The following is a 16931-nucleotide window of genomic DNA, read 5'->3' on the forward strand; positions in this document are numbered from 1 at the left end:
GATTTTCTTAACCCTAAATCTAGCTCATGTTCTTTCTGGGGACACACACACACACACACACACACACACACACACACATCACCACCACCCATACTCCCTATCAACTGCGGTTTCATTCAGCACACACATTGTAAATATTCAATTCCATAGTGCTATAGCCCAAAATTTTATTTCTGGCAGAAACCCTGATGTTATTACTAAGATAAACATATTTTGCAATCTGGTAAAAGTAAAGATTGTTTTATTTAACGACGCCGTTAGAGCACATTGATTTTTTATTTTATCATCGGCTATTGGACGGCAAACATATGGTCATTCTGACACTGTTTTTAGAGGAAACCCGCTGTCACCACATAGGCTACTCTTTTTACGACAGGCAGCAAGGGATCTTTTATTTGCGCTTCCCACAGGCAGGATAGCACAAACCATGGCCTTTGTTGAACCAGTTATGGATCACTGGTCGGTGCAAGTGGTTTACACCTACCCATTGAGCCTTGCGGAGCACTCACTCAGGGTTTGGAGTCGGTATCTCGATTAAAAATCCCATGCCTCGACTGGGATCCGAACCCAGTACCTACCAGCCTGTAGACTGATGGCCTGCCACGACGCCACCGAGGCCGGTGCAATCTGGTACTACTGCATTGTATTTTAAAGTAAGCTACGTACAGTGACGTGGCAGTTACATGGTTCATTTTGTATTGAAAATTTAATCTTCTTGGCCTTGTTTTTAGGAAGAGAGTTTAGTGCTAAGAGCATAAAATGAATGATGCATCAAGCTTTAAAAAAAAAGAATAAAGGTGCTTCAGGTGTCATCCTGGTAAAAAAAAATAGGGAACTTTTTTTTCTCTCTTTTTTTTTTGTGCTTCAGAATATTTCAGGGTCGCCGCATTAAATTAGGGTAGGTCAGGAAACCGGAAACACACGCACACGCAAGTGCGCGCACACACAGACAGACAAGGACACATGGACACACACACACATATAATATTTGTTTATGCCTCAGTTAAATCCAGTGTCTGATTTTACTTTGAAAGTTACAGGTTTTTCTTTTATTTAACTTTTTTGTCTTACTGTAAATTCCTCTCCATTAAAAAAAATGAATACCAAACTGAAGTGTTTTTGTTATATATTAACAGTAGCAGAAGATTTAAAATGAAAATATACCTGTGATGTCTTTCTGCCTTCTTTGACAATCCTTTGTGTTCTGCTTGAGCAAGAGATCGACATCGGAATTTGTCACCTGTAACAAGTGATGCAGTTTTTGTCTCTAAAACAAACAAAATACAAACATCTTAATTACGACTCGAATTGATTGCATTTCACTTCGTCGTTATTAGATATAGGAGCTGACTCACCGATCGTTACTAATTGGTAGTTTAGGAACCTGCGCTCGAGATATGACAGTTTGTAGGATCGAGACCAGTCTCCTGTCCCAACTATTGTGTCACGACTTTACTCCAAAATCTGCTATAAATATATGTACTGTCCCATCAATGCTATAAATACATGTGCTGTTCCATCGATGCTATAAATACATATGTTGTCCTATCAGTGCTATAAATACATGATGTGTTGTCCTATCAATGCTATAAATACATGATGTGCTGTCCTATCAATGCTATAAATGCGTGTGCTGTCCTATCAATGCTATAAATACGTGTGCTGTCCTATCAATGCTATAAATACATGATGTTCTGTCCTATCAATGCTATAAATACATGTGTTGTCCTATCAGTGCTATAAATACATGTGCTGTCCTATCAGTGCTATAAATACATGATGTGCTGTCTTATCAATGCTATAAATACGTGTGCTGTCCTATCAATGCTATAAATACATGTGCTGTCTTATCAATGCTATAAATACGTGTGCTGTCCTATCAATGCTATAAATACGTGTGCTGTCCTATCAATGCTATAAATACATGATGTGCTGTCTTATCAATGCTATAAATACATGATGTGCTGTCCTATCAATGCTATAAATACGTGTGCTGTCCTATCAATGCTATAAATACATGATGTGCTGTCCTATCAATGCTATAAATACATGATGTGCTGTCCTATCAATGCTATAAATACATGATGTGCTGTCCTATCAATGCTATAAATACATGATGTGCTGTCCTATCAATGCTATAAATGCGTGTGCTGTCCTATCAATGCTATAAATACATGATGTGCTGTCCTATCAATGCTATAAATACATGATGTGCTGTCCTATCAATGCTATAAATACGTGTGCTGTCCTATCAATGCTATAAATACATGATGTTCTGTCCTATCAATGCTATAAATAAATGATGTTCTGTCCTATGAATGCTATAAATACATGTGCTGTCCTATCAATGCTATAAATATATGATGTGCTGTCCTATCAATGCTATAAATACATGATGTGCTGTCCTATCAATGCTATAAATACATGATGTGCTGTCCTATCAATGCTATAAATACATGATGTGTTGTCCTATCAATGCTATAAATACATGATGTGCTGTCCTATCAATGCTATAAATGCGTGTGCTGTCCTATCAATGCTATAAATACATGTGCTGTTCTATCAATGCTATAAATACATGATGTTCTGTCCTATCAATGCTATAAATACATGTGTTGTCCTATCAGTGCTATAAATACATGTGCTGTCCTATCAGTGCTATAAATACATGATGTGCTGTCCTATCAATGCTATAAATACATGATGTGCTGTCCTATCAGTGCTATAAATACATGTGCTGTCCTATCAGTGCTATAAATATATGATGTGCTGTCCTATCAATGCTATAAATACATGATGTGCTGTCCTATCAATGCTATAAATACATGATGTGCTGTCCTATCAATGCTATAAATACATGATGTGTTGTCCTATCAATGCTATAAATACATGATGTGCTGTCCTATCAATGCTATAAATGCGTGTGCTGTCCTATCAATGCTATAAATACGTGTGCTGTTCTATCAATGCTATAAATACATGATGTTCTGTCCTATCAATGCTATAAATACATGTGTTGTCCTATCAGTGCTATAAATACATGTGCTGTCCTATCAGTGCTATAAATACATGATGTGCTGTCTTATCAATGCTATAAATACGTGTGCTGTCCTATCAATGCTATAAATACGTGTGCTGTCCTATCAATGCTATAAATACATGATGTGCTGTCTTATCAATGCTATAAATACATGATGTGCTGTCCTATCAATGCTATAAATACGTGTGCTGTCCTATCAATGCTATAAATACATGATGTGCTGTCCTATCAATGCTATAAATACATGATGTGCTGTCCTATCAATGCTATAAATACATGATGTGCTGTCTTATCAATGCTATAAATACATGATGTGCTGTCCTATCAATGCTATAAATACGTGTGCTGTCCTACCAATGCTATAAATACATGATGTGCTGTCCTATCAATGCTATAAATACATGATGTGCTGTCCTATCAATGCTATAAATACGTGTGCTGTCCTATCAATGCTATAAATACATGATGTGCTGTCTTATCAATGCTATAAATACGTGTGTTGTCCTATCAATGCTATAAATACGTGTGCTGTCCTATCAATGCTATAAATACATGATGTGGTGTCCTATCAATGCTATAAATACGTGTGGTGTCCTATCAATGCTATAAATACATGATGTGCTGTCTTATCAATGCTATAAATACGTGTTGTCCTATCAATGCTATAAATACGTGTGCTGTCCTATCAATGCTATAAATACATGATGTGGTGTCCTATCAATGCTATAAATACGTGTGTTGTCCTATCAATGCTATAATACATATGCTGTCCTATCAATGCTATAAATACATCATGTAACTGCTTGTTGTAATAATGTCTGTATGCTTGGGAATTAGGCTACGCATCAAGACAACTCAAAGAAAATACCTATTAATTGAATTATTAATTGAATAAACATCTTTGAAGGTGAAATTCTTGAGTAAAACATGTCACCATTAATCCTGGTATATATTTACCATATCGAAACCGTAACTACGTTGTTATTTGCTAAAATGAACGGTCACGGATCGACCAAAAAAATTACTAATTTTTTTCTAACGCAAACAAGTATTTCCGCAGTTAGTCTGATTTTAAATGACGAGAATTCGACAAGAGCTGAGTCAACATCTATTGCACAGAAAAGAAAATGCGAAGAGCCATCAGCTGCTACGGCAAAACGGCGAAAGTCAGGATATGATCCCGCTTGGAAAACAGAATTTAATTGGATGAAACCACACACTGAAAATGATGATATTACAGGTTAAATATAATATATCTATTACATTTTTATTACAATTATTTCATTAGTTTATTAATTACAATTTTAACGCGGCTGTCTTAAAACAGTCCATACGAAACGAAAACCGATCAAATGTCCATAACTTTGACGAATAGTCTCACCGATGTTTTAATTACTAAAATTAATGACCGATGTCAGATTATAATGCTTCAGAAATACACCAGCATTTATCAATATATTAAAATATATTTTAATGAAAAACATGGATACAAGTGCAGTTTTTATTTATAATGTTAAACAGAAAGAAAATTACCATTCTTACTTTGACCCACTTATCATACTAGCGATCATAAAGCGCGTAGGCTAGTTCTTTTATTTTTAATTTATTATTTATTATTATTATTATTGATGTTTTAATTTTTTTTTTTTTTACATTTTGGGTCTCATTGTAAATAAGGATACATAGGCCTACAGGTTCGGATTATGTTCTACGGCCAGATCAGTAATATTGTCATTTTATTTTTTAATAGGTATGTTCTGTAATATATGTCAGAAACATTCTACACGGCCAGTGAAAGCAGTTGTGGGAAAGTGTTTGGGTTGATGTACCTTGTGTTATAGAGAGAGAGAGAGAGAGAGAGAGAGAGAGAGAGAGAGAGAGAGAGAGAGAGAGAGAGAGAGAGAGAGAGAGAGAGAGAGAGAGATTGAAAGATGAATGTTGAGAGAAAGTGAAGATATTCACACATATACTCATGTACATACACACAGATGGGGAGAAAGATTATATATTTCATGAGAGGGTGTAAAAGAGTCATGGAGAGAGAGAGAGAGAGAGAGAGAGAGAGAGAGAGAGAGAGAGAGAGAGAGAGGTAATTTGATAATAAAATACAATTTTTCACGATTTTACTTGTTTTTAATTTTTTTTAATGTAACTTGTAAGCGCCTTAAAAAATTCCTGGGGAAAGGCCTGACATGTACTGTCCTATCAATGCTATAAATACGTGTGCTGTCCTATCAGTGCTATAAATACATGTACTGTCCTATCAGTGCTATAAATACATGTACTGTCCTATCAGTGCTATAAATACATGTACTGTCCTATCAGTGCTATAAATACATGATGTGCTGTCCTATCAGTGCTATAAATACATGATGTGCTGTCTTATCAATGCTATAAATACATGTACTGCCCTATCAGTGCTATAAATACATGTACTGTCCTATCAGTGCTATAAATACATGTGCTGTCCTATCAGTGCTATAAATACATGTGCTGTCCTATCAGTGCTATAAATACATGTGCTGTCCTATCAGTGCTATAAATACATGTGCTGTCCTATCAGTGCTATAAATACATGTGCTGTCCTATCAGTGCTATAAATACATGTACTGTCCTATCAGTGCTATAAATACATGTACTGCCCTATCAGCTGTATCTTTGTATCTCTCAATCTGTCTCGCTTGCTACTAATGCCAGACTGTATATCATAATTACCAAATGTTTGACATCCAATAGCAGATGATTAATACATGAATGTGCTGTAGTGGTGTTAAACAAAACATTTTAATTTTAACTGTCTACCTATCCACTCCTCCCCCCCCTCTCCATCTCTCTCTCTCTCTCTCTCTCTCTCTCTCTCTCTCTCTCTCTCTCTCTCTCTCTCTCTCCCTCCCTCCCTCCCTCCCCCTCTCTCTCTCTCTCTCTCTCTCTCTCTCTCTCATTGAACTAATCCCATATTAGACACCAAATAGTCATAATTTAAAGTGCGCCGAAGTATCGTAATCTTTATTGGAGAACTATTACATCGTCCGTCCCTTCTCCCATTCATTGATAATATACTCACGGAAAAACGTTCCAATACATATATTGCACAAGGTATATATTTAACAGGAAACTCAAATTGTTTTTATGATGTTATTATTGGTCAGTATTACCTAAGATTTGCACAATTATTGTGTGTCCACGCGAGTCACAAATTTCAACCAAATGCCATTTCTCAAGATTTGTAAATAAATGCATGGTCAAAAATAAATATTACTTGCCACGTTGAAAACTCCACTATTAATAGCGAGAAAACATTTGGCATATATCCAAAAGCCCACAGGCTACCCATCTGTCCTCCCGTTTGACTGCATTTCTGTCTATCTGTCCGTGTGTCCGTTTGTCTTTATGTCTGTCGAGTAATATTACTTACCATTTGAGACAGCTGATTAGAAGAGTTGTTCAGATTGTCGAAGTATTTCTTCTGAAGATAAACATCTCCGGCGAATGATATTACTACAACAAAAAAAAAAATAAAAAAATATACTATGTATACTAGATTTAGGCCTACATGGGTACCTTAAAGTCCGTGATTTCATTGGTGCATTCTGTGATACAACCAATACAAATAATACTGAAATACATGTACTATAGTTAACGACTCGATAAACGGCACGTATACCTTATAAATAATGACTTTATATTGATGCATTCTGTGATAAAACTAATACAAACAATACTTATAAATGTACTATAGTTAACGACTCGATAAACGGCACGTATACCTTATAAATAATGATTTTATATTGATGCATTCTGTGATAAAACCAATACAAACAATACTTATACATGTACTATTGTTAACGACTCGATAAATGGCACGTATACCTTATAAATAATGACTTTATATTGATGCATTATGTGATAAAACCAATACAAACAATACTTATACATGTACTGTACTGCATGACACAATAAAATGGCACGTTTACCACTCTATCAGTTGTATTAGGGAGCAACAGAAAGAAAGAAAAGGTGGAAGATTGGGGGGGGGGGGGGGTGATGGGTGTGGGTGACCTCCATGTCCCTCCCCCTCTGGCTATACCAGTGACCGTAGATTACTACATACGTTGTGAATTTCCAACTGTTGTCTCTTGATTGATATGTTCCGTTCCTCTCACCAAGCTGTTAATTTCCTCTGTCAGCCAAATTAGCTCTTGTTTCTGAATAAACAAGGCCGTTATCACCATGAAATTATTTTAAAGTGCCACTCCTATAATTTTTATCATTTAATGATGTACAGTACAAACTCAATTGAAGTTTTATTAATGAAAAGATATCGTCAGCAATATGCAAAAGTTATAACGCCATTTTTTATTATTATTTTTTTTATATATTTTTATTTATTTATTTTTTTAATATTTTTTTTTAGTACATTCTATTCATGATTGTATAATTAACTATGTATATAGCGAGATATGAGAAGAGACGTAGGGTACTGCAAATACGGTATTACAAATCATATGTACAAAAATTACACTGGCAGTTTTTCTTCTATTTTTAACTTGAAACTGACAAAAAGTAAAAATTAAACTTTATTTTGTTTAACGACACTACTAGAACACATTAATTTAAATAGTTATCGACTAATGGATGTCAAACATCTGGTAATTCTGACTCTTAGTCAACAGAGGAAACCCGCTGCCTCATTTTTCCTAATGCAGCTAGGGATCTTTTATATGCACCATCCCATAGACAGGATAGCACATACCACTGCCTTTGATATACCAGTCGTGGTGTACTGGCTGGAACGAGAAATAGCCCAATGGGCCCACCAATGAGAATGGATCCTAGACCGACCGCGTATCAGACGTGCGCTTTATTATTGGGCTAGGTACCGCCCCTTGAAACTGATAATATCAACTGAATCAATTGAAATATTGTTGATAAATTATCAATTGAGGAAGTAGTGTCAGTTTTATAAAGTCATGTTACAATTTTTAAGAATGATGTTGCATAATGATGTTTAACCCGAGTAGGCCTACTCTTGACGATAATGCCTCAGTCAGAAATGCACCGGTCGCCGTGCGGTGTGTGCGTGGGGAGGGGGGGGGGGGGGGGGGGTAACCGTACGGTGTCCTGGCGTCCGCGACATCAGGAAAGAATCGTAGTGTTCTCCCAGAAATCTTTGCCATGGACACATTAGATACGGTGTGTTTACGGGGGACCCTAAGGGCTGACACATTTTTATATATTTTTTGGCCATCAGATCTTAAGGACATTGTAAGTTGACCATATTAGGGTAAAATTAAAATATATATATATAGTTAATTTGATTATTTACTGACGTTCTAGATCGTCGGCGCCTGTTTTGTTCGCCATACTAACCCTTTGCGTCATTCTACTGCATGACCTTTGTGTCATTTGACGCACGCATATAGGTTCCATTAGACCAAATCAATTCCTATTGCCGATAATGTTAACGTTTACTAATAAAACTGATATAAGCAGCGTTTCAACACACCCAGGAAGTACAGCAATAGAAAGTGTGGCACCTCACATCTAATCTAGCTGCAAGAAAATGGGGGGGTCACGTATCATTTAAGAGATTTGATTTATGTTTTTAATAGCAACCGTCATTTTTGCTGAAAATTGCAGTTCCATTTTTGGGGGTACCCCGCATTACTTTCAACCTCTGGTATATACTGCATAACAACTGTATAACAAATAAAAGTGTATTTATTTATTGTCAATGGATAATAGTATTTGCACAAATAATCAATGTCACATATTACTACCAATCACACCCACAGCTGCTTTTACTCCGTAACTATTTGACGGTGCACGTCGAACTTTGACACGGTACTCTCTTCTTTGGTACTATGCAACCTATATGGCCAAGAAAATGGCCTCCGGTGGTGATAATTATGACAAATATTCCCTACTGGTACTAAGTTCCGACTTTTAGGTTTATAGTTCCGAGTTAGTTCCAGTTTTATAGTTTTGTGATTAAATCATTAAACATGATTTGATTTTTTTTGTAATTAAAACAGAGCAGACGTTCCGGTTTATAATACATTTAGAAACATTTTATTCATCGTTAAGCGTTGTTTAATACATTTGTACAATGAGCAGTATTCATTAATTATAGTATACCATGATGACATCGACGGTGGCATTGTCTACATTTACTGGTACTGACTGACGATCTTTTGCGTATGTACGCAGGGGGAGGGGGGGGGGATGGGCACTGGCGTGCGTACGGGGGGGGGGGGGGGGTAAAAAATCGGAAAATTGTGCGTACGTACTAAATGGATGACCCCATACCGACTTCAAACCCTGAGTGAGTGCTCCGCAAGGCTCAATGGGTAGCTGTAAACCACTTGCTCCGACCACCGGCCTCGGTGGCGTCGTGGCAGGCCATCGGTCTACAGGCTGGTAGGTACTGGGTTCGGATCCCAGTCGAGGCATGGAATTTTTAATCCAGATACCGACTCCAAACCCTGAGTGAGTGCTCCGCAAGGCTCAATGGGTAGGTGTAAACCACTTGCACCGACTAGTGATCCATAACTGGTTCAACAAAGGCCATGGTTTGTGCTATCCTGCCTGTGGGAAGCGCAAATAAAATATCCCTTGCTGCCTGTCGTAAAAGAGTAGCCTATGTGGCGACAGCGGGTTTCCTCTAAAAAAATCTGTGTGGTCCTTAACCATATGTCTGACGCCATATAACCGTAAATAAAATGTGTTGAGTGCGTCGTTAAATAAAACACTTCTTTCTTTCTTGCTCCGACCAGTGATGCATAACTGGTTCAACAAAGGCCATGGTTTGTGCTATCCTGCCTGTGGGAAGCGCAAATAAAAGATCCCTTGCTGCTAATCGGAAAGAGTAGCCCATATAGTGGCGACAGTGGGTTTCCTCTAAAAAATCTGTGTGGTCCTTAACCATATGGCTGACGCCATATAACCGTAAATAAAATGTGTTGAGTGCGTCGTTTTTTTTTTAATCGCTGCCTAACAAACGGTATTAAAAGATTCCCGCTCTAATACAACAACAATTCTATGTTTGACCTTTACATCGATTATTTTCAAATTCCCTGATAAAAGAAGAAGAGAGTTCACATATTAATCACTAATACACACACTATATGATGAAACCCGTCAGCAACTACGTATTTAACCGAACATTATTGAACTGTCCAAATGTCAATCTAGCTCTCTTACGGTCAAAGTACTCTGACTGGATAATGTAAAACGTTTTAAAGATACATCATCATATAACATGTAGTTAGTTGTAAATGCTGATGGTGATGGCTAAGTTTAACATGTTCATATACCACTACGGTTTCGAGCATATCTATCCCCGATCCTGTCTCTGGATAGCCAGGGACTTGACTCGGTTGTAAATGCGCGGTTTCGCTATTTTATATGTATTAAATGAAGAATATTGAAATTATGTGTTGTGTCTTGGCGTAAAATAGTCGCTTCCTCAAGTAATATGGGTAAAAATAAAAAGTAAACTGAAATTTCAACATTGCTTGTTTATCAGAACAGTACAACCCCTACAATTGAAAAAAGAAGAAGTCTAGGCTACAGTAAAAAAAAAATGCCGTGAAAAAAAGATCGAATATAGTTAACAGCAAAAAAAGTGTCGTTGTGAACTCCACGGCAATATCTACGGCATTGCCGACTGCCACAAGCGATTGCAGAAGTTGCAGAACGCAGTCCTTAGTTATCAAAATCATTATTGGAGGGTGGTATGTGCTACCCTGTCTATGGCATCCAATAGCCAATGATTAATTAAGCATTGCCATAGACAAAATTAACCAATATGCTCTAGTGGTGTCGTTAAACGAAACAAACTTCTAAAGTATTTAGTTGTTGTTGGAGTTTTTCTTTAATCTTTACATTTTGAAACAAAATGTTTATAAATAATTTTGTCTTTATGCGACTGATACAATTTAATGGATTATTTACCTTTTCCCTGATCATCTCATATACTTTGCATATTTCCTCCATGTTTTCTTTTATTCGCCAAGCACGTAGAATATTTGATGTTCTTCCGTCCGTCATGGCAGCACATGAATGGCTGTAGGCTATAAAGAACCACAACAAAAACAATATCACACACAAAAAAAAAAATAATAATAATAATAAAAAAAAAAACATTTACAAAGAAAGGGTTCTATACCATAAAACATAGATATGAAAACGTAGCGCTGACATCGACACGGTCTTGTTTTTGAGACGTAGGTGAAAGTTTCCGTTACAATACCGTGACTACATAAAACGGTGTTTGGAAATAGATGTTACGTTTTTGTCTGTTTTGTTTGCTCAGTGGGAAAACACTAAACTATCCTTTCTCTTCTTCAAGGCCCCCAATCTTGACTTTCGCTTGTTTCTGGGGACAATAAAAACAGTGGCGTAGGAAGGTGCCAAAAAGTGGGGTCACACTTTTATATTTACACACTTTTACACTATTATAAAGCAAATATAAAGCAAAATATCTGAAATGGGGGGGGGGCACATGCCACCCCCTTGCCCCCCACCCCACCCCCCGTTTCGTACGCCAGTGAAAAATATTTCAGATCGAGGAAGCAAAGCAAAGTTTCTAGGGAGTTTGGGGGGTATGCTTCTTCGTAAAATTTTGAAAACTTGTTGTCCTAAAATGCAATTTCCTGCATTCTGCAAGTAAAATTCGTTCCTGCTTTAAGATTTACTACCAATAATATTTTGTATTCAGAATTATTGGAGGGGCTAGAGCTCCCCCCTGCTCCGCCGTGGCTGATTTAAAGTCGAGTGAAAAATCCATTGAAATAAAGTCCCAGTTCTTTATCAATATGTAGATGAAGTTTAGGCCTAAATTTAAACTGTGACGTCAGCTGTTAACATGTCTGCCGTAAGTGTATGATACAGAGGAACGGGCAACTGCCCTCCACCCCCACCCCACCCAACACCCCCAGGGCTGGGTCAAATTGTCAAATTCGAGCGGAAAAGACAATCTACTCACATTATTAGTTGTATCCATGTAAAACTGCGTAGTAATTTGTTTGCAATCATTTATAGCTGTTTAGCAGTAATGCTAAAATTAAGTGCTATCCAGATTCGGGCATTTTCGTTTAATGCGGGGGGGGGGGGGGGTCTGTCTGCCCTCCCCCCCCCCCCCCACCTCCCTTACAAAAATGGGAGCCCGTATGCCTATGTTGGATGTTGCTGTAATAAAAATTAATAGATATTAATAAATAAAATTATTGGGCTGAGTTTTTGGTCTTTTGGTTTGGTTTGGTTTGGTTTTGTGTGTAATTCAGTGTATAATACTTAGACAAGAATTGTTTTAAAATATGTTTGTCCAACTTTGCAACTGCCTCTTAAAGAAATACTTCTATTATTTAACATATATACTCTTCAAAAAAAGTAGGCTCGCAAATTCACACAATAAAAATAACTAAATACAAAACAATAACAACTGTATGATTAACAGAATGAAAAAGATTGACAGAAATAATGTTCCACCGTGATTAATAGACCTTCCTGGGAATGGTCAAAATCGAGAATGACACCCCCACGCACTGTACGGGGCAAATACGTGATGCACGTGCAAAGTATGGAATGTGTTGGGTGTGTAGATAAATAGACCCGAACGTTTTTTACTAGGATGTCTGTGGTCAAAACGTATGTTCTGTTTAATAGTTGATATTAACATTAATATTTCAGGTTCCCCTATATTTTTGGAAGAGTATGTGCCCTGATAATTTTTATACTGTCAACCCACTTACGCTACCCAGCTCTGTGGATGTGACATAGTTATTTAAATTTATGAACTTATTTTTTGTAAAGTGGTCTCGTGCTTGTGAGAAAAACTTACCTATTAATAAAAATAAATGACTGATACGTCACGTAATTGTTTACGTCATACCAATTTTAACGCCAGTATCTCGCCTTGGACTAAGACAACATATTCTTGCCCACTGGACTAAATAGAGGATACACCTCGAGTGTCTTGTGATATCATAATTTAATAATAATAATAATAATAATAATAATAATAATCTTTATTTAAAGGTTACACAAATAGTAGTACACTAATCTCCCTTGTGGCCTTCTGTCTATTAAGTATTAAACATTATTACTCAACATATAATGAAATAAACAATGTAATAACAAAACACAACATAATTATTCTTCATTAAATGCATCGAAACTATAAGGTAAATACGCATGGTGCATACATAATTAATACAATTTTGTTTACATATGCAAACAAATGTTATCCCAACTTGATATAATCATAAACAAATATAATTTACACGTACAGACTCCTGAGTAAAGATTTTACTGAACATTACCAAGAGCCAGTGTTGTTACGAATTTTTTATATTGTCTTTTAAATGAAAGTAAGGATACACATTTTTTAATAGAATCTGGGATTGTATTCCATTTTTCAACACCGGAATATCTGAAGGAGTGTTTATACAATTCAGTGTTGGGTCTTGGCAATACAAGATTATTATGTGTTGCTGATCTCAGGTTATATTTATTTGAGCCTGATGATAGTATGAAATAATCACTTATATATGTAGGTGTCAGATTGTTCAACGCCTTATATACTAATGTACCTGTATGGTATGTGCACCTATAATCAAAAGGCAACCACTGTAATTCCTTAAAGAAATCTGCTGAAGGAGTTAGCAGTGGTTTATCAAGGATTAGCCTAGCCGCTCTTTTTTGTAGCTTTATTAATCTGTCAACGTAAGGTTTATTGCAACGACCCCATGTTACTGACCCATAATCAAATATGGGAAGAATATATGCATTATAGAATAGAGATTTTGATTCTGGGGTGAGAAATTTGCTAATTCGTCGCAAAAGAGCCAGTTTAGATGAAACTTGTGAACAAATGTGATCAACTTATGTGTTGCACCTAAGATTTTGATCAACACAGAGTCCTAAATGTTTTGACAATGAGTAGGTGATATAGGGTTATTATTGATATTTAGTTGCAACTGACCAGTTTGGCCCAATTTTTGCTGTGTACCAATTAACATACATGTAGTTTTAGATGGGTTTATAGACATATTATTATTGATGCACCAAGAGTTCACGGCATCTAAGTTTGTTTGTAACGTAGTCTCTATTACTGACAAATGTCTGCCAGATGTGTGTAATGTCGTGTCATCTGCATACATATCTACACTGACATTTTGGGTAGATAATGGAAGATCATTTATACACATAAGAAATAAAATAGGCGCAAGAATAGAGCCGTGAGGCACACCAGATACTATACCCAATTCTTTGGAGCTAATATTGTTAATTTGTATACGCTGTTTTCTGTTGTTTTTTCTGTTGTTTAAGTATGACTTAAACCATTCAACTGTACTCGGTGACAGTCGATACACCTGAAGTTTTTGTAGCAAGATTTGGTGATCAAAGTATGAAGTCCGAGGCTTGCCGAGGATTTTTATACTTTTATCAACCAGTGCTGATAAATTATGACATCACAAGACACGAGGGGGGTATTCTTTTTATCATCCATTATCATTCTTTTCATTTGCGACAGTTGTAAACAATGTCAGTAATGTGGGTTGAATGTATTTGGCAGCGGTAGACTCGTTAACTAGCAGAACTACGGTGGCGTTATGTCACTAATGATAGGTTTAGCGCTGAAACAAACACAAAACAGAGACAAAATATTGTCTTGTGATTAAAATTTAACCAATCAAGATTATAAGAAGCAATATCTCCTGCGGGTGCCAGCGATATATCCTACAAAAGCCTTTAATGGATTGTAATAGAATCCATCACCGTTGTGAGGTATAGATAAGGCAATTGACCCCTCCGTATGACGAGAATCCTGAGAATATCGCAGGAGATATTGCAAATTATACTATAATATAATACTATACTATAGGGTTTTACGTGCACATTCAGAACAAGCTGTTGTAGCGCACGCCTGTCGTGGGCACAAGAGCCGGCTCCTCCGTCCATGACAGGAAAGGTGGGGGGAGGGGAAAGGATGGACCGCCTGCACTGGCAGGTGCAAGGGAGCACCAGCAGCCCGATCAAATCGGTAGCAGGCGGGTGGGGGTGGGGGTGGTGCTATGGAATTTGAATGGAGCAGTTAAATGCCAAAGAGAAAAGGGTGCCAGCGATATATCCTACAAAAGCCTTTAATGGATTGTAATAGAATCCATCACCGTTGTGAGGTATAGATTATAAGACTCCATCATATGCGGTCATGTGGGATAGAAAAAGTACACCCAAGGTGGTGAAAATTTCGACCTGGTCACCACATATGATGGAGTCTTTTTCGCTCATTCATTCGGTAAATAAACCATTATTTTACACGAACAGACAATGATGGCTGAACAAGTAACTTTTTTATTTGACCATCTTATCATAAATAAACTACACCATCGTATTTACCGTGTTTGTTTCATGTGTAAGATAGCCTTTAAAATGAAGGTTTTAATAACAAAATATTAATTTAAAACTCTGTATAATGACCTCACATTAGTATGACGTCATATATTACCAACGACGTCATGTTAAACTCAAGCGCGTGATATCCCATGTAAGATAGAAATTTCTTACATGGCTTTCTTTCATGGGATAGCTCTATTCCATATACCTAAGGATGAGAGAAAAGGCAATTGACTCCTTCGTATGACGAGTTAATCACACACACACACACACACACACACACACACACACACACACACACACACACCCCGTCACCCGTGATTGAAGGTTAGACATACTTTCAATAATGGCTGCCGATTCGCATTGGTCGATAGCACACTTAATCGATCTGCCGATTAAGTTTTCGCCTAAATGTATTTAGAAATATCGTTGTTTAATTAAAAAACCGACAAGAGGAGACATTCAAGTGTTTCATTACAGGGTACATTTACGATGACAACGATTTAAATCGACGAAACCATTTTTACTTCAGTATATCGAAGCACAAGAACCCGGAAGTGACGAACGTCGAATGCAAGCAAAAGATGATTTAAAACATCCTATGCTAACTTTTGTCAGAACTGACAAATTAAAATTTTTTTCTTTGTTTCGTTTTTCGACTTTTATATTTATGGAATCGCGATATGCCGAAGAACAAGTGAATAGAAGGCGCGGCGACAACCCGGCCTCGACTTGTTTAAAACCGTGACGTCTTTATTTTCGGTCGGGTTGTGTTAATTAAAGGGACACGCCCTAGTAACGGCTAGTTTTTAACCATTACGGCGTTGTTTTTCGCTACTAAACCCATTTTTTTCAGAAATAAATTGCACTTTACTTACATTTTATTATTTAGAATACACATTTCCATTCACCTGAAGTGTTTTTTTATAATCCTGGTAATCCTGATGTTTGTAAAACCACGAAATGCATTTTTTGTATTTCTTAAAGGGACATTCCTGAGTTTGCTGCAATTTTTAAGATGTTATCGACTAAGAGAGACTTTTTGACGATTGTAATTACATAACAAATATATTTTCCTGCATAACATATTAGTGGCTGTATATTAAACGTGTTTCTGATCGTTATAATATTTGCACTAGCGTAAATTTCATTTTATTTCCTAAAATATATTTTTACAAAATCCAGTTTGGGCTTCTTACAAATATTAAGACGACCAGAAACACATTGAATATACAGACACTGATATTATAAACAAAAAAATATATTTAATATGTAAGTTTAATCGTAGAAATATTTTATTAGTCGGAAACATTTTACAATGTAGCAAACTCAGGAATGTCGCGTGCCCCCGAGAAAAAACTGTTAAAGGAGAGGACAATTAAGGCATTTGGCCTGGTATGCATAATCAACGATATATAATGCACATTATTGCTTAATATCAACACGTATAATCGTATAGTTAATTAATAAAACGTTTAAATGTGACGAC

General features: G+C 36.6%; 1 protein-coding gene across 1 annotated transcript in view; it reads right to left on the reverse strand.

Annotated features, from left to right (window-relative positions):
- LOC121390588 overlaps positions 1-12903 on the reverse strand; it is a 29042-nt gene extending 16139 nt beyond the window's left edge. Inside the window, exons 1-5 of the mRNA XM_041522442.1 lie at positions 12885-12903; positions 10997-11115; positions 7152-7245; positions 6456-6538; positions 1165-1267 (exon numbers count right to left, since the gene is read on the reverse strand). Coding sequence (XP_041378376.1) covers positions 1165-1267; positions 6456-6538; positions 7152-7245; positions 10997-11092 — 376 coding nt within the window. The 5' untranslated portion in view covers positions 11093-11115; positions 12885-12903. The remainder of the gene's footprint in view (positions 1-1164; positions 1268-6455; positions 6539-7151; positions 7246-10996; positions 11116-12884) is intronic.
- Between the last annotated feature and the right edge of the window lie 4028 nt (positions 12904-16931).

Source organism: Gigantopelta aegis, chromosome 15 (genome assembly GCF_016097555.1).
Source record: "Gigantopelta aegis isolate Gae_Host chromosome 15, Gae_host_genome, whole genome shotgun sequence".
Lineage (NCBI taxonomy): Eukaryota > Metazoa > Mollusca > Gastropoda > Neomphalida > Peltospiridae > Gigantopelta > Gigantopelta aegis.